The sequence below is a fragment of the Acipenser ruthenus genome, chromosome 14 (genome assembly GCF_902713425.1).
Source record: "Acipenser ruthenus chromosome 14, fAciRut3.2 maternal haplotype, whole genome shotgun sequence".
NCBI classification, from domain to species: domain Eukaryota; kingdom Metazoa; phylum Chordata; class Actinopteri; order Acipenseriformes; family Acipenseridae; genus Acipenser; species Acipenser ruthenus.
The window spans coordinates 27977451-28001570 of record NC_081202.1 but is presented as its reverse complement, the minus strand read 5'-3'; the positions used below and the strand labels follow the sequence as shown (position 1 = coordinate 28001570).

Here is a 24120-nt window from a genome sequence, read left to right as displayed (position 1 = left end):
ACATTGAGTTCCTGGTAGCTAATTGATCTCACATCCTTGTCTAGTTTGCTTTGTTATTATTATTTATTTTTTAGCAGACACCCTTATCCAGGGCAACTTACAATTGTTACAAGATGTCACATTATTTTTACATACAATTACATTATTTTTTACACATTATTTTTTACATGCAATTACCATTTATACAGTCAGGTTTTTACTGGAGCAATCTAGGTAAAGTACCTTGCTCAAGGATACAGCAGCAGTGTCCCCTACCTGGGATTGAACCCACAACCCTCCAGTCAAGAGTCCAGAGTCTACTACTCCACACTGCTGACCAATTGTTGGTAGCTAAAGTCAAATCCATTTCGTGACTATGTTCAACCTGAGACAAAAGCTAATATATTTAGGATTCTCTAAACAGTGACAGCAGTGTAAACAACCCTCCTGGTGTGGACCGCATTTACAACTCCTTTTGTAAATACCGGTTTGTCAGAGTGTACACAGATTAAATAAATGGAATCATTCAACACAAATCTAGCAAGGTATGGTAAAGCATAATAATTAACATGGCAAACCAGGGTAAATTATGCTAAATGCATAGTACTTGTATAACCATGGGAAAAGAATAGTAAACCTGCAAAAACAAATGTGCACAAATACTGTAGTTAACCTTTATAAGGGTAGAGTGTTTCAGAAAAAGGGTCATTCCATATATTTTCTAAATATGACTAGCATGTATAAAACTGTATATATTTTTTTACATGACACCATTTATATTCAGTGTTTCAAATTATTGCCATTTGCAGGTGACTGCTTTATTACTTTTGTTGTTTTATACACAAGATTATAAAAAAATGAAGCTACCAGAAACAAACAAAAAAAAATGAAACCCTTTGCAATAAATAAATAAATAAATAAGCCCTTTGCAAAGCATAGACTGATATTTTTGTCATCCTTTACACTTCTGTGATTTTCATGTTTGGTGATCAGATAGCTGATTGCTTTCAGCTTAGACTTTTCTGTCCCCTAGCAGTAAGATGCAATTCATTGTACACTATCTTTAAGTAGCATCTACCATGGGCACCTACCCCCAAATATATTAAATTAGCATAGCTGGGAATTAATGGCAGTGGTCTTCTATATTTTATTGCTGTGGGCTTGTGACAGCATTAGGTTTGAGCAACCATGTAAAATATGTAAAATCGCTGGAACCTAATTCACAGAGCAAGATTTGTTTCAGAAGAACAAAAACATAAAAAAGAAAAAGAAACAAAAATCTGTTGGTTCTTTAAGAAGATTCCACAAAGCAAACAGTTTACACAGCTTAAAACTGCTAAAACATGCAACTTGCATACATTTGTAAATCATCCAACCTTATATGTTTTGATGCTCAACTCTGATAACCATAGGTTACTTGGTAGGTTGACCAAGCATCTGTAGACATTACTACATTTACACAAAACTCAAATCTGTCAGGATCCATGATTTTAAACTACATGACTAGAAAGAAAATAAATATTCAGTCTTAAAAAAATCTGTCATGCAAGGATAGCAACCTTGTCTATGGTATATTTTGCATACAGTGTAATAAAATATGTAGGAGAGACAGGCACATCATTATATAAAAGAATACAGAACCACTTATCAAATATAAGAAATAAAAGAAAATGAACCAATAGTTCAGCACTTTACAAGGAACAGACACACCATGGATGTAAAGTTTGTGGTTTTAGAAAGAAAAAGAAAAAAATTAGATAATGTACAGTATAAAAGAAGAAAATAAATGGATAAATAGACAAGATTCCATGATGCCTGAAGGTTTAAATAGAAAGGAACAGATCATTACATAATTAGCTACAGTATATAGTGAATGACATCACAAAGATATTATATTTAAAGAGAAATAAATGTGTGGTTACCATTGCATCAAAAGCCTATAAATACCTCCAATGTTTGTTTTCAACCACACTTTCCCTTGACAAAGGTATTGTAGCGTGCAAGGGGGAAGGCAGCACAAGGGCTGGTAGGTGACGTAATCACACACAGAGACATAAGCCCAATATACGCTCCTTACAAAGGAGCTGGCTCTTTTGTACAGCGGTATCGGCGCTGTGCTTTAGTCCGAGAGGTCCCGGGTTCGTGCCCGCCCTCCGCCTTTGTGTAGATTGCCTCGCCCTGTGTGATGCGCCTACCTGCGGGAACCAAGATCGCTACATTGGTGTCAGAAGTGGATGCAGGTACCCCGGTACGCTCTCGTAGGACTGTAGCCTGGTGAGCAAGTCCGGGGCGGACTTGAGGCTGGCAGGGGAGAGTGTAGCGTGCACGGGGGAAGGCAGCAGTAGGGCTGGTAGGTGACGTAATCACACACAGAGACATAAGCCTGATATATGCTACTTGCAAAGGAGCCGGCTCTTTTGTAGAGCGGTATCGGTGCTGTGCTTTAGTGCAAGAGGTCCTGGGTTTGCGCCCTGCCTCCGTCTGTGTGTGGATTGCCTCGCCCCGTGTGATGCGCCTACCTGTGGGAACCAAGATCGCTACAGTATGTTAAACATACCGAGATGTTGGGAAGTTTATATATATATATATATATATATAATGTTTTTGTTTTTTAAGTCTAATCTTGTATGTAACAGTTACTAAAGTTAGTGAAAACATGGTTAACAAATGTGAGCCTGATAAATCATAAAGTAGCTTGGTAAAGTGAGGTTACGTGTACCACATTATTGTTGCAAAGATGTCTGGTTTCACAGATCCCAATTATCACTAATCTTGGAATAACTAATGTTATTTTAGGTAAAGAAGTCCAAGACTAGTGCTAATTGGGGTCCATGAAACCAGCTGTAAAGATTATTGTAAATCATTGGTCTCTAATCATGTCTACTGCTAAAATGCTGCAGAGGGGTAAATTTACAATAGGAATAATTAAGCCTTACATCCTCAAGCCCAGAAAGCAGAAAGACGAGTATCCTGTTGCAGTTCAGGAATATGAAGGAAGTAGCTTCAGAGATACACAAGGTTACTATTGGAAAACAAGTCATTTGAACTGGCAGAGCATGCAGTATAGCAGATTATTGATTCACCTGGCGCTAAATTCTCCAGGAACTTCCAAGCTTTGAAGAGTATCAATTCTATAAAGAAATAATTTCAGTTGAGCATCTGGGGGACTGAATTGCAATTTTACAATCTAATAGTGATGTTGAGGTTAAGATAAGTTATTGGTTTGGGGTCAAATTGTGATTTAAGGATTGGATTATGTGTAGATACTCCTGGATGTGGATATTCTTGGTGTATTTGTCATTTGGTACTGCTACAAATCTCTTTTTAAAAGCCCCTTCTCAACGTAATTCTTTAATAGTGTGTTTACAAATATGCATTACCTTGTTCAGATTTCAAATTGAATACAAATATAAAGCTTTATTTATTTCAAGAACACTTTCAGACAAGTAAAAACATTTAGAAACAGTTAGATGTGTTATCTTCAGGTAATAAAATATACCTATTAGAAATAAATTGCAATTTTTACATTCATCCAAATAATTAGTAGTATTTAATAGTTAATGAATGCCTATCTCTATTTTTTTTAACAGTATATGCAGAAAGTTTCTGCACTTATCTATTATTTTAGGGTTTGATATAAATAAGGTTTAAACACCATAGTGAAATGAGACAGGAAGTTACACCCTCAGTACTTGCAGATCATAAAACAATAGTAGTAAGCATTTGCTAACAGGGCTGGTGTAAATCAATGCACAGTCAAGTCCAATGTTTACTGGATGGGTGGAGCCACAACCTTTGATAACACTATGTAACACAATTTTTGTTCCTGGGTAGTAAGTGTTATTTCCTAATTGCTTATGCCTCAAAAGTATAGAAAATTATTCCCCACAAACTTTGCTTTTGTGACCAGGACAGTGATATTTTGAAATTGACCTATTTCCAATGAGAAAACGGGCGAATTTGTGTCTTTTCGTTCACATAAAGTCAGAAAAAAACAACATATGAATCCAAATTAACATGTATTTATACTAAAGTAATACAAAAATACTACAAAAGATTTAGAAGTGAGTAGTTTTTCGAGATTTACGATTATACTGTAAATCACTTTCACGAATCAGCTCCCAAATGTAGTCCCCCATCATGTTCTCGTTATACTGTCCTTCATTGACAGCTCATCCAGGAGCCTCAAAGTCGTGCTGCTCCATAATGCTAATAAGTACCCGTCTCTTCCCCTGGCTCACTCGGTGCACCTCAAAGAGGATTACAACAGCATCAAGACCTTGCTGGACACCTTGAAGTATGATGAGTACAGCTGGGACCCCCGGAAGGTGCTGATGCCACCACTGCACATCAAATTGGGCCTTATGAAACAATTTGTCAGAGCTTTAGATAAGGCGTCGGCAGCCTTCAAGTACCTTCAAGACTTCTTCCCTAAGCTGTCTGAGGCAAAGGTCAAAGCCGGTGGCTTCGTCGGACCACAGATAAAGAAGATCCTGGAGTGCAATAAATTCCCCAGGAAGCTCACTAGTAAGGAGAAAGTGGCTTGGAACAGCTTTGTTGCAGTGGTTCGGGACTTCCTGGGCAATCACAAGGCCGAAAACTATGTGGAGCTGGTTGAGACTCTGGTGAAGAACTACGGCACAATGGGCTGTAGGATGTCCCTCAAAGTCCATATCCTTGATGCTCATCTTGATAAATTCAAGGAGAACATGGGAGCGTACTCGGAGGAGCAAGGCGAGCGCTTCCACCAGGATATACTGGACTTTGAACGCCGCTACCAAGGACAGTATAACGAGAACATGATGGGAGACTACATTTGGGGGCTGATTCGTGAAAGTGATTTACAGTATTATCGTAAATCTCGAAAAACTACTCACTTCTAAATCTTTTGTAGTCATTTTTGCATTACTTTAGTATAAATACATGTTAATTTAGATTCATATGTTGTTTTTTTCTGACTTTATGTGAACGAAAAGACACAAATTCGCCCGTTTTCTCATTGGAAATAGGTAAATTTCAAAATATCACTGTCCTGGTCACAAAAGCAAAGTTTGTGGGGAATAATAGCCATTTTCTATACTTTTGAGGCATAAGCAATTAGGAAATAACACTTACTACCCAGGAACCAAAAAAAAATTAAAAAATTGTTACACGGTGTAATATTTGACTTCCACATCTCGCATTGTCAGTGGACGTGGCATTTAGGTAAAAGACTCTCAGTTCAATAACTAGCATACTACTTGAGAGGAAAAACAGCACTTGAAAAGAGCAAACTACCACATTATAAAAGTATAAGTATGTATGCATAATATTCTCAGGTTAATGCACTTTGCATTGCAATGTGAGAGGTGAAAGATTAGGAGTGAATGGAGGTAATGATCAACCATCATACTGATGATACTGGTATAACCAGGCAACAAAGCAAAATGACTAGTTTCTATAACGTGGGTAGAAGTGAGGCTCCATGTCCAGGGGAACACTAAAAAGGCAACTCCAAGAATGTTGTTAATTTTTTTTTTTTTTTTTTTTTTTTTTTTTTTTTTAAGTGCATATACAACATTAGTGATGCGGAATATGTCAGCTGGCAGCTTTTGTTGATTTTAAACATACATTTGAAACCGTTATCTAACACTCAAAGGTACTTCACCCACTCTTTACCAGTACAAAAATCAATATTTACACATTCTCTGATAAAACTCTAAAACCTTCACCAATTATAATTTAAAAGTCTTTGTTTTCACAATGGTCCTTTTTGCAATGTCTCCTCTTGAACCAATGTGTAGATATGTTTTGTTTGAATCATAGCTTAAAGCATTTGAAAACTTGTAGTTTGCTTGCATGTAGATAATTGTTTCAGCAAGTTTCCTGGTAATTGTGGCAAACTTCCATTTTGCTCTGAATGTATCATTCACAGAATCTCAGGGGTCATACAGTATCTTGTTTCTGAAAGCAGTTCAACAGATCAAGAATCCAACTTCTATCCTTCACTCCAGATAAGAGGAATACGTGGATTTATAGAAAACAGCTTCTTCAGGAAGCAAAATGTACAATGTCACCTGAACAGTGAAAGGAAAAAAAAAAAAAGTTACTATACTGGTATTTAACCACAGCACTTGCTTGACAACCCTAACCACATTCCACATGCACTAAGCTACAGTAAGTACACAGCACTTTAATGGGGGGAAATAGTTCAGCTTTAAATATTAACCTGGTAATTAGACAGCATTTAACTTAAACAATTATAAACCAAACAGTGTCAAAGTACATAATTGACTTACCCAAGTATTATTGGCAACATCTACACCATGTCGAACTACAGCTCTACAACAGCTTGTAATGTGACCCTGTAAGCAAACAGATGACAAATAAGATTATCTGGAAGACAAAATGAGTCTAACCGAATGAAAGTGAAAAAACATATATTGGTTGTAGCCCAGCATTAACACCAGCAATTTGAGGCCGATAAAAAAATAAAAAAGAAAATGTAGTCAATGTATTATATAATGAGAAATTAACATATACGAATGATGTCTCTGAAGAATTATGATTCTTTTTTAATATAGCAGGTATGTTGTGAATAATGGTAATATCTTCTTATCACTGCTGGAACGCCCTGAAGACACCGCGTTAATAATCTTTCTGCTGAATGCATGTCTATAATCAGGGGGCAGGTTTAGACTTCTTGGGGCCCTGGGACTCAAACATTCCCCCCACACTCTCAAAAATTAAAACAGCAGTAAAATGCATGAATAGGCCTGTAGAATGTTTACATGCTGCATTAATATAAAGCAAATCATATCACAATATACTACACTTAAAGAAACTGCTTGATTTAGTCACATACAAAAAATTAACACACAACACTTACACATGATGCATTAAAGAATGGGCAGAATGGGATCCGAGATGCCTTTAAACTTTATACCTGAAGTTCTACTTTTAAATTTCAATGTAATTATGGTATTAAAAAAAACACACACACACATTTGTTTTCCTTCTGTAGCAACCAGAAGTATATTATTTTTACGATTTCTGTTCACTTTCAGAAAACCAGTAACTGTTTGAGGAGTAAAGGTCCTTTTCCATGTGTTTTCACTGGCATGTTAATCTTCATAATTGAGGCCTGAATTGTTTTGCTACACTGCTCTCACACTCATTGTTTTGTAGAGCTCCCCAAGGCTTCAAATGATTGTAGGCTGTGGGAAATACTGTATCCTTACAGGAGTGGTGTCAAATGTGGGTTAAAAAGGGAAAGGGGCTTAAAAAACCTTAAAGCAGGAGCCCCCGAGGCAGGGTGGAGACAGTCACTGTGCCTCAGATAAAATGCAGCTGCAACTGAGGTGTGGAAGTTGGAGAAGCAAGAAAACAGACAAGAATGACGACCTCCCGGGGTTATGACAAAATACACCCGTTCAGACCAGTACATCCTTTTACATTTGTTTTAATATCATTGCATGACCAATAACCCCAGTCACAAAACTGTCACAAAACTTTAAGGTACTACTAGGAGTTTAAAGATTTACATTTCTTCTGCAGGATCTTCTTGATTTACATTGTCTTGAACATTCAATGTTTCATTTTCATGTATTGCTTGTGTATTCATTCTCCTCTTTTTTGTATGCTGTTGGAGAAAAAAGTAGACAACTTAAAAAATCCCAATTTGTAGGTTTGTTTGCATGTTTTAATCCTTACTATAAAATGTACTTTGCATATTTAATGTCTATACATTCTAAAGGGTGTCCTATTCAAAAGCCATGTACCTTGTAAGAAATATTAATATACAACTTCCAGCATATGGACTGCTTAGCCTGAAGAAACATGTGTGTAGTACTTTTTTTTAATTGTATTTTCAGCATTTAACTTATTTTTACCATGTGTCCTATAATACCACCAATCTGTCATAGCTTTACCTTGTATAATGATGTACACCTTTCATGCAGTGTAATGAGTAGAAGTTTTATTACCAAAAAAAACTTCTTATCTTAATATGTATTCATTTACTGTTTCTGCACCAGAATAAGCCTTGTAACTTATTTTTAAATGTACCTTAAATCTCCATTTAACAAGGCATATTAGTAAGGTTTGGAATACCACATACCTATGCTGCAAAAGTAAGGTTCTGATTTTTTTTTTTTGTAATCTTGTTTGAGTTCATACTGCTCTTCAGGCAATAATGATAACCTGATTTTCATTTTTCAGTAAGCTTGCTTACCTTCCATGTCAAAACCAGCAAAATGCCAAAAACTGGTATTAGAAGTAACAAGTAGAGTGGTATGTGCAGTTGTTCTGCTCCTTGTGTGTTGGTTTTAGCCTCACGGTTTTTACCATGTCTTGTTTCCTCTGTGTACCAAAAGAAGAAACAAACTGTAAATGAAATGTTTTACTAAAGAGATGCCACATGATTTCATGCTCATCCTTAGCTGAACCTTTATGAAATACATGCTTCTAGTGAGACTTCTCTACTAGTATTGCATTTCCATTCTTAACAATCTTTACTGTAAAATACACAGTAAAACAACATGCAACTCTTTCTCTGATTTGTGATGGCTCAATCAATCAATCAGTCTCTTCAACAAAACAGCATTCATTCGGTTTTAGGAAACAGTTTAATCAAACAGAAAAGGGCAGAGCATGAGGACACAACAGGTTTATTAAGATGAACCTAATCTAACACTTAAGCAAAACTTTAGTGTAGGAAGGAATTCTTTCAATTCCTCTACTACATGCAGATTAAGAGTTCTGACCACCTTAAGTGCAGTATGGAAAAATGTACTAGAAAAAAAATCCAAGATGATATTGTTCCAAGAATAAAAGAAAAACATCATAATGCGTGCATACTGTAATTACCACAAGATTGTATTCACCTGAGATAATGTAGTGCTTGACGGCAAAAAATGATGTAAAAGCAAATAAACTTTCTATTGTTCTTCTAAATAACAAGCTCTGTCTCAATGTACTTACGTGTACTGCAGTCACTTGCAGATACGCAAGCTGTTGTAGTCATTATCAACAGCTCAGTGGAGTTGGTAATGGATCCTGTATAGAAAATGGTGGGGCATTAGTGTATTGTGCTAAACATAGTAATTCTGTTAGATACAAAACAAATGTTGATCTTCAGATTCTTTTTCTTTCCTTTTCACAAAGGACAGATTTGTAGTCTGCTAAAAGTACTTGTACTTCGGGAGATCTGAATGCTGCAGCTGTAAACTACACATTAAAAAGAAAGCTGTGTATTTTATTTCCTTTCACAAATCAACATAGGATCTTTAATTGAACCATTTTCTTTCTTTCATTATTTCTTCTTTACATTGGGTGAGGATAAAAATCACAAAAGAAGTTCTCCCTTGCAAAGTTTTTGGAATACTACATAGAGCCATCTGACCTAAAGCGGTGTACTGTAATTAAGACATTCAACATTCTGGAGATAAGCAGATGACAAATTTAAGGACTGCAATATTAAAGGACCCCCAATTGGTAATACTTTATTTACAAATTATATGTATAGAATATACATACATTAGACAATTACTTTCTGGATTCAGATGTAAGTGACACGTTACAGTTATCAAGTACAGTACGATTGAACGGACGAAGCCTTTGTATTGCCAAAAGACTGCTAGCTTGCTTTAAAGCATTCTCGTCTTGACAACAAACACTGTTGTAAGTAGGATTGGGGTGGAGTGATTTTCACACCAAACATTTGACTATGTTGTACTGAGCCATGAAAAAAAAGCAAAGATTGTGTGATAATAATCTCAACATCTCCAAGAAGCAGTGTTTCTTCTGTACATCTCTAACTAGCCAAAATCGGTATAAAGACATCCTTCCAAGATGACTGCAAGGTTATGCCGCAGCCAGTAGTAATGCTGATATTCCAAACCTGGATTGCTGGTATCTATATGCTGTGACAACACTACAAAATGATCTTACACACCCGATGCGACACTGATGAAAGCTCAAAATGTAACTAGGCTATTTTTGATAAACGTTTTTTTTTTTTTATGTATAGCCATTGACATATTCCTTCTGTATTAAAATTGTTGTATACGCTGTGTAGATTATAACAATGCATTTTTATGGAACATAATTTACGTCTATTTTAAATATTCAAGCACTAAGGTAAAGAAACAAAGATATAGAAAAAAAATCAACTGGATTTGTAAACAGGCTTCCATGTGTAGGAAAGTGGATTTGTTAAAAGTTAAGTGTTAATATTATTGCACATGTGTTATCTGTTCTCACGATAAGCTTGAGCAATGCCTAGTAAACAATTCCATAATGAAGAATTTACAATAGCTAGAATAATTGCACAATTTCACAGAAACTATCAACAATCCTGAGGAATACGGTTGACGATCATAAAGTGGGCTGTAGAAATAAGCTGTTAATGAGTTGTAAAGTAAGCAAACCAGTTTTGGTTTCGAGATCACGTAGGGATAAAGTACATAAGAAGTAAGTTAGAAATATGTTAGTAGTGGTTGAAGAGGTGCAGCAGTAGAAGACCATCTGTTTTTTGGGGGGTTTTGTGAATCACTCAAGTGTTTCCAGTCGTGTCACCTGGGGAGTGAAAGGTACGGCAAACTGAACTACCTAGACATATTTTAAAATGCAAGTCTAGCACCTTAAGCTTAACCTATCTTTGGAAAAGAAAATCTAAACAAAAAAGTGTGATATTCATACCTGCCACTAATGTTGTTGTTTCACTTGTAGGACAAGGCGGAGACGCACAGTCAGGAGAGATGAACTGCCTCTCATGTAATTCATATGTTTCAATAATTTTTTTAAAATAGTCAAAATAGACACTGGTATTAAAGTTTCCGTCTTGATAATGGCAGTGGTAATCACCAATGACGTCCTCTTCCTACAATGAGAAACAAAGAGGGAGGCATACAAATTAAGATGTCACAAATATCAAATTGTAGTTTTGTAATCTTAACAGAACCTACATATAGGTCAAGAGTTTTGGCAAAACTGCCTTAATCAGTGTTCCTCAAAACACATGTTTATATAAATATAGTCTTTGCTAGTGTTACTGCATTGTATTATTCCAAAACTATTTTCTGAAAAATGAAAAACGATGTGGTAGAAAAACTCCATAACCCTCATAAATGTATTTCCCTCCAGATATTTCTATTTGGTTGGTAATATAAAGCATACTTAATCAATTTGGTTGGAAATATGGTTGGAAAAATTAAATACACATATCAACTATGCAATTTGATTCAAGAAGAGTCCTAATCAATGATATTCAGTCAATTTTCCTTTTCTAATCTATGTTTCATACTAGCCATAAAAGCACCAATTGGGATGAGAAGCTGATTCCTTACCTCATATTCAAAGAGCCTCCGCATTTTCGTTACCATGTCTATAAGAATTGTAATATTTTCTTTGTTGGAAGAGGTTTCAGCAAACTTAACAGCAAGACTGGTTAAACTTAACTGCAGTTCATAGATGTTGAGCATCAACCAACATATGTCATTCTGTAAGAAAATTAAAATAAAGTTTGAGAAATGGGTGTTCACTGAAACGGTTGCACCTAACAATTTTGCTATGAAATGCATATTTAGCTGCTTGACTCAATCAAGCTTCTGAATGGCACATTTAGTAAATGTATACTAGTTGTTTTTTTTACTTTACCAGGCAGAGGACCCATTGGACTGTGCCCCCTCTTACAAGACAGTTCTGGCCAAGAAAGCAAGAAACTACTAATTAATTATATTTTTCTGCAAACTTACCAATTCTTCTGACTGAGGAACATAGCGCACTTTAATAATGTAGTCATTTGGTATATTCCCTTTCTGCAACACAGAAACAGAGTAATAATGACATCCACAATAATTACTCCTCTATAAAATACTCATGAAGTATATACATCCTGACACAATACTATTTTAAAGCTGAATCACTAACACCTTTCTACAGTATCTAATTAAATTATAATAATTAAATGTATATACATGAAAAAATTGGATAAACTTCAGTGAAGCTTTTTTCTTAATAATATCTTCCGTCCCCTCCTTTTCCTATGCAATTACAATAATGGACCCGCTTCTGTGGAGTTAAGCCAGGTTAGAATGTGGCAAAGAAACTTCAGATGTGGATTTTGAGTACAAGGGCAGAGCACATTTATTTTGGTCATCCAATACTTCAAATTATACTGTACATAGCCTAGTTCAACCGTTCCATCCTACGAAATACATGTCGCTGCTTAAAGAGGGAATAATTATGATTAAGCCTTAAGCCTTGGTACTAGCGATATGCAGAAACTTGTTGCTCGTACTCGAAATTGTCTTTAAGTAGTATTCATCTGCAGTATTTTTCTTATTTAAAAACAAGAAAAGCTGACATGTTTACAATTGTTAATTGCCAGTACTAATAAATGACAATTAACTTCTGCATTGAGTGTTTTAAAAGCTAGTTGACTCAGTTTATGGCCTTGGTACACCAGTACAGCAGTAAAAATGTCAGTGCCCCGGATAAGATGAAAATATTCTTCCAATCAGCTTTTAAAAAACTCAATGCGAAAGTTAATTGCCATTGACCGATACTCAATTGTAAACATGAGGGAGGGCAGATTTTCTTGTTTTTAAATCAACACGTTAATTAATGGATTTATTGAATACTTGCCGTTAAATACTTCTTAAAGACAATTCCAAGTACAAGTAACGAGTTTCTGCACACCAATATTTGTTACATTATATCCCTAATAAAAGTCTGGACGTTATGGATAAACTGTAGTTTACACATAAAACCACAGCCCCAAGCCATTCTAAAGAATGCATAATAATCCAATAGTCAATAATGTAAAGGTGAGTGGTGTTATGGAAAAACCTACTTTCAAAATCACCACATGTTGCATAGTATTATTCCAAAAACGATTTTGTTATTTAAAAAGGCACAGTAATCAGTTAGTCAGGGATCATTAGTCAGTTTAACCTTGAATGTGGCATGAATGTTGAGATAAGGTACTACTTCCTTTAATTAAAAACATAACTAAAGGTAATTTGAGACATTTCCTCTACAGTTACTTACTGGAGTGTTGAAGTCTTGTCAATGTACAATTTAATTCAGCTTACCAGAATGGGAATTTTGTTGACATCATCGGTTATAACATTTCCCAATCCACATGAATGTTCCACAAACGTGAAGCAAAAGAACAAAAACGGGTAGATAAAAGCAGTTATCCAAATCTGGGGAAATAAACATCAAAGTCATTTAAATATTACAAGAAACCTAATAAGTGTTAATAATTAAAAACAGTTCTAGCCAGCAGAGGAAATACTTCAGGGCAGTATCTAATATTTTCTGTTTAGCTATTATGGGGAGATTCAATAACAAAATACACCACTAAAAGTCTGTTACATTGGATAAGTCATCAGTATCAGACTATTGGTGAACTTTTTTGTAGATCCATCAACACACAAATGTGTACTTGCGATTAGTCTGTTCTTCATGTAGCAAAAGTACCAATTTAATGGAATGGTCCATTCATGTTATTTCATTCCATGGCAACTTTCAATGAATACAATGTTAAAGATTATGGTATTTTTTTCTCAATGCCTGAGGAGGGTCTGGGGGTACTATCTTTTGGTTACTATCCAAGGACACTTTTGTTAGTTATTGTATGTTGTGGGTTTTAGGTGATGCTGGACTATGAGCTTGTGTAGCATACTGTACTAAACCCATGAAAGATAAACAAAGTTTAAATCCCAGAAACAAAAACAAATAACAATATATTTAAGAACATTGTGAATATTACATTTAATTACATTAAAATGCCTTTTTTACAGTAAGGTTTTTCCAAATGAATTCAATTTGAGTATTTGCTTAAACCTACACAAAACTAAGTACATGAGCAGTACCTGAAATACTGTACACATTATACCATCTCTCACGTACAGTTTCTGCTGGTCTGCGCATACTGCAAAAAAAAATAAAATAAATAAAAATAAAGTATGCATTAGTCATAGATTTACATAAAACAGGATTGCTATATAACTCAATGAATTGTTGTATTATGTGGTTAACAGATGCTGTTTCAGACCGAACCTTTACATTAGAAGTTTTGATTTGGAAACCCGGTTGTTTTTCTGATAGGAGACTCCACCTACATTAAAAATTCACAAAAACTACAGACATCTTCAGAACAATCTGGCAAATAACAGTCTATGCAACTACATTTCGTGGTGATATAAAAAATGAAAACATGTATTTTTGTTAAACAACCACCATTTGTCATTTCATGTTGAACTTAGATTAAAATACAACGTCATCAATAAAAATAGAACTGTTTAGGTGGTAAGAATTATATTCAAGTATACTCAGTGTTTCATCATACAGGTACTGTAACCGCCACAGCCAAAATAAGGCTACACCTACACATTCATATCTGCAAACTACTTTGTTTTCCAAAACTGTATAATTAGCAGTAACTATGTCAAGTATCCAGTCTATTATTTGTAAGCTTAAAAAATTTAAGGAAATCTTGCCTAAAGTTTGACTAAAATGTTTTTTATAAAGCAGGGCTTGAATTTCAGCGCAGGAATCAGGGATTTACCAAGTTGTTCCAGCATATCTGCAACTTTCAGTGCGGGAAAATCCTGCAGAGATATTTTACGACACCAAGCTACTGTATTTTTCACCCAATTTAGAATGCCTGAAATGCTACAACAATCTCTAAGGAAGTGGGTGTCGGTGACGAAAGCACCATGAGCCGCATTGAGTAGTTCTGGTTAAAATAAATAAATAAAAATACTGCTGGATATTTTAAGTGCCGCAAGACTTTTTTCTCTCGTATGTGATTATTGGCCGCTATCTTTAAGAATTATAGAAACTCAGTACATTGCAGTAAGTAAACAGTTTAAAAAAATAAAAATAGACTATATTAGCCCTATGCGGTCCAACATCACGAAAATCCCTTTCCGGTCCATTGTCAGACTCTGTCCGACATTGCCAAAAACCTTACTCTAACACAGCATATGTTGCGTTTAAGCCGGAAAAAGCCAAGACAGTTGTTCCTAATCGTCTCTGATCGGAAAGAAGGCAGAAACAACCAAATAGACCATCCACAAGCCGAGCAAAGCCAAATTGAACACAAACAGAGACCGAGGCGCACAGAGAAAAAAATGGCACAGAGCAGCAGGCAGAGAAAATCAAGGAAGCCTGAAGAACTAGCACAGATGATGGATGAGGCAGAAAGTACGGACGAAAGCAGTATGGAAGATGATTTTGATCAGTCGTGACAAGGAAGTACGTTTTTCATATTCTGAGGACTCTGTGACAGAATCTGAGGAAAGTGACCACGAAGCAGGTGCACAGCCAGAGGAGGGATGGGTACGCGCATCAGTAAGTGCAGATGCTTTCACAAAACTCCCATTTACAGTGATAAATAAAGGATTTCAAGGGAGTACTACTTTGAGAACACTGACACTTTGTTTAGACATGCGAGTGTGAAACTTACCGGACAGCTGCGTCATAATTCTATTTGGATCTCTTGGAAACCTGTTACAATACCAGAGATGAAGGCATTTTTTGGTGTTCTGATGAATATGGGACTGCATGTAAAAATGGACATAAAATAATATTTCTGAGAGGAATGGGCCAACAGAATGCTGTTTTTCAAAGATGTATTCAAGCGATCACGTTTCTTGCAGATCTTTTGGATGCTGCACCTTTGCCCTCCCCCACCCAAGTGCCTCAGACTGCTTTTGTTAGCAGAAGAGAAAAGGTCAGGAATGTGGTCAGCTACATAGACACAAAATGTCATGAGCTATTTATCCCAGGTAGAGACATTTGCATAGATGAGAGCACCGTTGGCTTCAAGGGAAGGATTATCTTCAAGTGCTACACTCTTCAGAAGCCTACCAATTGTGGGATGTGTGTCTTTGTTTTAGCTGACTGTGAAACTGGTTATTGTGAAACTGGAACAGTAATGGCCAACAGAAGAGGATTGCCAGTACCAGTGAAGCAAGGCCTCAAACTGAAAAAAATGAGAGACAGTCTCCTTCAGCAAGGACAACAGGGTCATGGTGCTAGGATGGAAGCACAAAAGGCTAGTGCTCATGTTGAGCACCTTCCATGGCAGTGACTGTGAGAAGGAATAGCGCACCATCAAGAGAGGAGCAACTGAAGAGCGGGACAAGCCTTCAGTGATCTGTGATTACACCATCAAGAGAGGAGCAATTGAAGAGCTTGACAAGCCTTCAGTGATCTGTGATTACACCAGCAAGATGGGTACAGTGGACCGGGCGGATCACTACTGTGCCAGCTATGCTTTCACAAGAAAGTCTCTAAAGTGGTGGAGGAAGATGTTATTTTGGCTGCTGTAGTAATTGTGAACAGTGCTATCCTGTTCAATTTGATGAAGGTGGAATAAGGACAGCTACCTTTTAGCAGTAAAACCTTCAGGAAAACCTTACAGATACAACTGGTGGGAAATGTGTGCAACTCTGGTTCAAGAAAACGTGGTCGTCCATCATCCACAGACAGAGAAGAAAGACTGAATGGAAAGCCACATTTCAATCGCCAAAAATGAATCGAAGAACACCAAAGACTGTGCAGTGCGCAGTGACAGAAAGACAAAAGGGGGGAGGAGAGAGACTTTATGGTTCCGCAAAACCTGCTCAAGGCAGCCAGGGTTACACCCAGGTGACTGTTTTGAAAAGTACGATACCATGGACACATACAGATCATTTCTGTCAGTGTGTAAACAAATAAGAGGCTGTGTGGTCCAGTGGTTAAAGAAAAGGACGTATAACCAGGAGGTCCCCAGTTCAAATCCCACCTCAGCCACTGACTCATTGTGTGACCCCGAGCAAGTCACTTAACCTCCTTGTGCTCCGTCTTTCGGGTGAGACATAGTTGTAAATGACTCTGCAGCTGATCTATAGTTCACACACCCTAGTCTCTGTAAGTCGCCTTGGATAAAGGCGTCTGCTAAATAAACAAATAATAATAATAGTGTTTGAAAGCCTCGCCTGATATAAATGTGTAATTGATTTGTAAAAAGGTTTGTACCTGTCTGATTGTTCTAAAGTTAATATATTCAAACAAAAAAGTGACATTGTTACTTTTTTTTCAAAATCTGCCTGATATAAAAATAATAAATAAATAAATAAATATGTTCTTTGTTCAAAATGTTGGTACTGTTGTCTTTGTATAGGGTGCCCTTTGGACTTACACTTCCTTTTTACTTGTTTTAAGCAAATAAAGTCACTTTATTTCAATATGAACAGCACATTTGACCTGACCAGCCTGACAGGTGCAGAACAAATGGACTGCTAAGGATTAAGTCTATCTAGGTGTTTTGCAAGCGTTGACTTTCGCTTTAAACTCTTAAAACTCATTTTGGGGGAGCCAGCACACTGAAAGTTACACACAAATTACTCAGGCACTGTAAAAGCTACCTATCTGTTTATGGCTTGTTTAAAAGTACAGACTCTGGGCTTTACAAAGACATATTCAGTGTGTGTATGCGGTACTCCTAGCCAGAACTACGATTGCCTGAAGTTAAGCCTCTCATCATGTGACAGTTCATTGTAGCAGCTATACTGAAAGGGGCGGTATCGTTGATTTCATGTTCATTTTATATTGAGGTTCAATGGGGCAGTGTTTTTTTCTTTTTGAGCCATCTATGATTAGATTATATACATAGCAGTGACCACATATGATTATTTTGGAAAAAGGTTTTTTATTTAAAAAAAAAAAAAAATTACATATATTCTCATCTCTACCATATATAGTATACCTGATCCTGTTGCAACTTACATAATATGAAAGGAAATGTTGTGGCCTTTCATTTGATAAGTTACATGCATGCAGCACAAACTATCCAGTAGTTAAACATAAATGAAAACCATGAAAAACAGGCAGCAGACATAGGGCCTAGTGTAAAGAGTAGAGCCTAGAAGTACAAGCCCAATGTTTTGGATACTTTATACCCTGCTCCACACACTGCAGCGGCACCATGTAGAGCTGCTACACAACGATTTGGTATTAGATTTTAATAACTTTTGTTTACATAATATGCATTATACAAATCAAAAGATTGAATTTTGCATCCAAGTGACATTTAATGTGTGAATTATAGTATTCGCACATTGTCAAACAGTTTCTGTTTACAGAAAAAAAAAAAAATAATACAGTGCGAGAACCTTTGAAAGTTTAAAACAATCTGCGAATACCTGGCTAGCAAACAAATCTTCGAACCTTCGGACACAGCCCTATTATTAGGTCTCCTGAAAGCAGCTTATTTTAAAGCAACACCAGTGTGAATGATGATGCAGTAAAATATATATAGTTTTTTTATATGCAAAAGTGCCTTTTCTTTTGCCATTCCCCCCTAGAATTTTGGATTCCCTCCCCATTGGCTGCAGCATAGGGGGGAAATCTCCCCAGCACACAAAAATGAAATTCAAACCCTGAAATGTTTTTGAAGTTCTGTGCAAAACACCAAAAATGCAGGCAGTAAACCAATGACATAAATGCCTATATCTGAAGTGTACTGTACAGTAAACAGTACCAGTTGCTTGTGACAGTGATTTTGCTGCGTGGAAATACAAAGATGATTTGCTGATCTGTCTTTCTGACTGTGGCTGTGTGTTATTAAAAAAACAGCATTACAGAAATGCAAACTAACTGCCAACTGTCACTCAAAATACTTAGCCCAGAAACTGGTGCAATTCACCCAGCTCTGTTAAAGAAAATGAAAGAAATAAAAAATACCAAGGCAGTATACCATGCCAAAGGGGTGTAACTACATGTTCTATGTGGCATACAATGTTAGCTACTTCTTTATATACCTGTATGTCTTTATTCTGTTCACCATAGGTGTATTTTGCCATGCTGTACCAGTATGCTATTTTTTCCTGTTGGCATACAGTCCTCAGGTTGTATTACAGGTATGTGCTAGGCTGTAGTTCAGTGTGAGATGTGGTGTTATAGAAATTACCTGCATATCCTGCATTGTAGACAAAGTTTTTGATCAGTTAGTCCCTAGATTCAACTACTGTCTTGCTTAAGTAACTATGCTTTCACAACATAAGATTTTAATCTTTTTAATTGGTATTCTTTGTTCTCACGTTACCCTGAAAGATGTTTTGGATATATATATATATATATATATATATATATATATATATATATATATATATATATATATATATTTAAAAGGAAAAAGGAAATTTGGGAAAACCCCTTGTTTGTTGCTCAGTTCAAGCAAACAATGCAAACCACCAACACCAAAATATCTAAAGTGTATGCAAATGTATTATCATAAATCTTGAGTGTGAAAGGAATGTTTCTTTTAACACTTTCAGCACTGAAAACCTGTGTGTGGTCTAGGAAAAAGAAAAAAAAGGAAAGATATCACCACTCAAAATTGCAACCCAATCCAATATACTAATATGAATATCTATGTCAATTTGTATGAACTACTCATTATCAGACACTGAAACTGTTAAATTGGTTATCCTAAAGTTGATTTCCTGTAAAGTTGTTTAGTGCTGAAAGAAAAAACAAAAACATACCAACCTGTTGCTTAGAATTACTTAAAATGTTTGTTTTTTTTCAAGTTGGTCAGCATGAAAGAGCTTCAGTAGATACACAAAAAGAAAAGAACACAAGAGGTTAGTTTTCATGCAAGCCTTAAGTAATACAGTACTGAGCTACATGTTTGTTAATGTACTGTGATTTCATTACTTCCAAACAAGTTCATTCACCTTTCTTAACTAATGTTATTTATTATGCAAATGTTAAGGCAAAGGTTGTTATTTGTAGCCATTCTCAATTCATCATCGCCTTTATATGGAAGCCCATTTCCGCCACCAAAATAAAAAGAAATTCATTTTAAATTTCCATTATAAGGTTGACATACTGTCTCGTTATTTCGACTTACTATCTCGTTATTTTGACTTAGGATCTCGTTATTTCGACTTATTATAGTAAGTCAAACTAACGAGATCCTAAATCGAAATTACGAGATCCTAAATCGAAATTACGAGATAGTAAGTCAACCTTATATGGAAATTTAAAATGCATTTTGTTTTTGTTTTTTTTGGTGGTGGAAATGGGCTTCCATACCTTTAAGTAAACAGCATGGCTGTCATAAAAGTATCATGATTCCTCAAGAGGTGTGTTTACATTGGCACAAATATTCCAGATCGACAGGATAAGAGGACGGATTCCGGTCACTTTTTGCTAGTATAAACGCTACTGACCACGTTCTGGAATCCGTCCTCTTATCCTCTCAAATGTGAAATTCGTATTACGGACTGAGAGGACAAGAGGACGGATTCTGGTCACTTTTACTCAGTGTAAATGTGCTGAGGACGTATTCTGGAAAGATTACAGAAAATAAATACCCAGCGGGCACTGCACGCTAACCAGCAACGCCTTCACAGTGCTGCCTTTTCATTTTAGCATTGGAACTGAAACCGGGAACACAAGCAAATTTAAACAACTCGTAGCTTCTAAAAAAAGTGTAACACATTTCTATATCTTTTTATAGTAAGTATTGATAATGTGTGGTCCAGTGGTTAAAGAAAGGGGCTTGTAACCAGGAGGTCCCTGGTTCAAATCCCAGCTCAGCCACTGACTCATTGTGTGACCTTGAGTAAGTGACTCTGCAGCTGATGCATAGTTCACACACCCTAGTCTCTGTAAGTTGCCTTGGATAAAGGCATCTGCTACATAAACTAATAATAATAATGTCCACTGCTTACACTGGAGATATTTTCTGATGGCGCTCGTTTAAGCCGTCACTATAGCAGGTCGTCAGCTATTTTATTTTTATTTATTTTTTCCCCCCACTTCTGTTTCAAGCAAGTATAAACGCACCGTTCGGGTGCAGACTGTCCCAGAATCTTATCAGACTCCGGAACTCTAGTGTAAACGCACCTATTTCATCCAGTGGTTTAATAAATTATCTCCCTACACCTGCTGTTGTGTTTCTCTGATTTCTGACGTAACTGTATGACTCGTAATGACAGCTGTAATATCACCAAAGGCGATTGTACAAAGTACTAATGTGCACTATAATATACGGTTTCTGCGTGCTTTTAATGTGTGCAATTAAAATGTGTTTAAAATCTGTAAAGAGGGATTTATGGTTACTTAAACATGTGGTTTTACTATGTGTGGTTATTTTAAAAGTGTCTATCAATATTGCATTTTAATATTAACGATCTAACAGCAGTAGTGTTTTGCTACTATAGGCTACTTTTGTGAACAATTTTTTTTTTTCTTAGAAAAGTTCAATGCTATAAAATAGAGAATACAGATACATATTTTTTTTCAAATTGTGTGCATGCATTAACTATAAACTATACAGTAATAGCTTACCAGTACCATATATAAAAATACGAATATAATAGAAATACGATGTAGCATTTACATAATAGTATTTTGATCATATGTTGACCAAGTACAGCACTGCTGTTGTCCACATTGAAACGAGTTGAACGAGCGCCATTTAGTATTATATTTGCTAAATAAATTTGCTGACATTTCTACAAGGCGAATTCACGATGAAAGCAGATAAACCCTTCGTACAGGACATCTGATTTGATGGGAAATATTTGTTTCGCAGACTAAGATCTGTGTTACACGTCAGCTTCCATTGTCTAAATAATAATGGCTATATACATAAATAACATGACAAACCATCATCACACCCTTGCTTGTGTGAAAAGCCATCGTTGCATTTTTGACCAGTAAATTTGCAGTTTTCCCATGGTTATGCAACGATTTGCCATGTGTTATGCTTTACCATACCTCTCTGGGCTGTACAGTGCTTGCATATACTTTACCATGTTTTACTATGCTTTATCAGACTTTGCTATTTTTATACTATATCGTAACCTTTTATAAGGGTACTAGCTTAACACAAGAAAATGTTGTTTTAAAAGTAATGTTTTGCTTATAAAACGAGAAATATCTTTATTTCGTGCCCACGCGTGCATTGCAATCTACACCGAGTGACCTAATATTGTAATGTTTTTTTTTTATTTATTTATTAAATAAGTATCTTGTTCTGTTTAGGAACAACGCACTCTCGCTCAAATACATACATATCAATAAATAAAAACATCCCCATGTGTTTTGTCCCGTCACCCTCAAACATGTGCAATATGTATCTTACTTACTTTTGTCTTCTTCATAAGGAAATAGGGCAGTAAGTCCCAATGTTAAGAAGTACAACCGTGTTACTGGACTTGAGATAGAAGAAAAATGGTTTGCATATTGTCCTTACACATGTCCAATGTTTCTCAAAAGTAGCGTGGAAGCCGGAGAGATTCACTTTTTACACAACTAACCCTGCACAAGTTGCACATATCCACGGTTTACCGAGATAGGCAGGATACCAACCGCTGTAACAAGACAAGCAGCAGCAGAGGGAAAGCCACTATTTAAACGCAACGCACTTGCTTTATAGAAATATTTTAGAAACGCCCACTACAAATGTCCGCCCCCCCCTCCTCGCTTTTTTTTTTCTTCTTCTTCTTCTTCTTCTTCTGACTTTGTGTCAAACAGTGGCTGGAACTTACTTGTGTGGGCAAATTCACGACCAGAGTATATACAGACTTTTAGTGTACATATATTTACAAAACCATAACGACAACCACATGATTATAATTATACATCCCACAGGCCTAGTTGCTGCGATTTCTGCAGCTTATATACAATTTATATTAAACAAAAGTTGTAACTTTAGTTGTTATTAACCAATTTGTGTATATGTATATATATATATATATATATATATATATATATATATATATATATATATATATATATATATATATATATATATAATGTATATATAGATATATATAGATATATATATATATATATATATATATATATATATATATATAAAGTTTGAGAAAAAGGAAAACTGCTGTGTACCAAAATGATCAATAAGAAAAAATAAAAAAGAGAAAAGGATATTTCAGGTACTTAAAAAGGTAGAATAATTGCAAATCAATTATCAGGACGTTTCAGACTACAAGTCCTTCATCGGCTGAATACAAATTTTGAGGTCATCATCATCATCAACATCATCAACATTCTGGAATTGTGTTTAAAAGACTACTTGTTTGTTTTTTGTATCAACTTCTTAAAGCACTGTTTTTTGTAAGATCAGATTTAATAAAAAAAAAAAAACTAGCCTTCTGATTTACATTTCTTAATCAATGAAAATTATTATTATTATTATTATTATTATTATTATTATTATTATTATTAATAATAATAATTAGGTAGTTTCCCAATTCAGTTTACAAAATGTTATAGTACAGAACCCTGTTACATAAATACAGTTTATATTGTAGAAAATATAATTTTGTCTCATTTGAACAACAATTAGAAATAAACTAAATCAAGCAGACAACATTTGATCCCTTAATTTATAAATGAGTTTCTGAAGATACTGATAGTATTCATAAACAATACTACTACAAGATCATTGAATGATACAGTGAAAAGCAATTCGAGGTCTTAGAGAATACAAACAAGCCGGACTGTGAAAAGTGTGCTTGCTGATGAAGGTATGCCTTTTGCTTTTTTTTTTTTTTTTTTTTTTTTTAAAGCATTGCAGCCAGGTATCACTACTTCAGCATCTTCTTCATCTGTAACATTGCATTTGGTTTTTACCCCTTGAAACATGTAGAGAAATGGTTCCACTATTTTGACCAGATTTTGTGAAAATAGTGAACAAACGAACCTCTTGTACAGTACATCTCAATATACAACTGCAGCTGTAATCAGCAACCCTGTCCTTATGGGCAGTAACATAATAGCTATTCATAATCATGAAGTCTGGACAGAGGATGTGGGTTTTGCAATTAAGCATGAATTAAATAAAGATCAAAGGCTTACTATTCTAGTTCCAAAAGCCTTTACCACGGGTATATAGCATATTACATATTCTTTATTCTGCATATGCCTTGCACTGGAGAATGCAGAATTAATTGGCGTTTTACACAGAATAAGCCCTCTTGAGAAGTCTGTATGTAGGGGGTTAAGAGGATATCTGATAATGAGGAAATGTCACTTTACATTTTGTAGCACCACATCACATTGAATCACATAGGGAGTGTCTTAAAAGAACTGCTTTCAGGTAATGTGTGAATAATGAGTCTT

The 24120-nt window shown here is 35.6% G+C and overlaps 1 protein-coding gene across 2 annotated transcripts; it reads right to left on the bottom strand.

Annotated features, from left to right (window-relative positions):
• Positions 1–3376: 3376 nt before the first annotated feature.
• On the bottom strand, positions 3377–22383 carry LOC117419427 (kit ligand-like). Of its 2 annotated transcripts, XM_034032159.3 has the most exons (12): positions 22122–22383; positions 19510–19568; positions 13842–13900; positions 13056–13169; positions 11715–11777; positions 11307–11459; positions 10660–10840; positions 8941–9015; positions 8192–8319; positions 7503–7600; positions 6258–6323; positions 3377–6035 (listed from the first exon to the last, which is right to left on the bottom strand). In XM_034032159.3, the coding sequence occupies exons 3-11, from the start codon at positions 13857–13859 to the stop codon at positions 6293–6295; spliced, it is 861 nt and encodes a 286-aa protein (XP_033888050.2). In that variant the 5' UTR covers positions 13860–13900; positions 19510–19568; positions 22122–22383; the 3' UTR covers positions 3377–6035; positions 6258–6292. The 2 variants fall into 2 exon arrangements, with proteins under 2 accessions (XP_033888050.2, XP_033888051.2); XM_034032160.3 differs by lacking the exon at positions 19510–19568.
• Between the last annotated feature and the right edge of the window lie 1737 nt (positions 22384–24120).

Excerpts from the sequence above, each read along its gene's own strand:
- LOC117419427 (XM_034032159.3), bottom strand. Across the intron at positions 9,016-10,659 it reads AACAACAACATTAGTGGCAG|GATCCATTACCAACTCCACT; the intron begins GTATGAATATCA and ends TTTTCTATACAG. Across the intron at positions 6,324-7,502 it reads GAAGATCCTGCAGAAGAAAT|GGTCACATTACAAGCTGTTG; the intron begins GTAAATCTTTAA and ends GTTTGCTTACAG.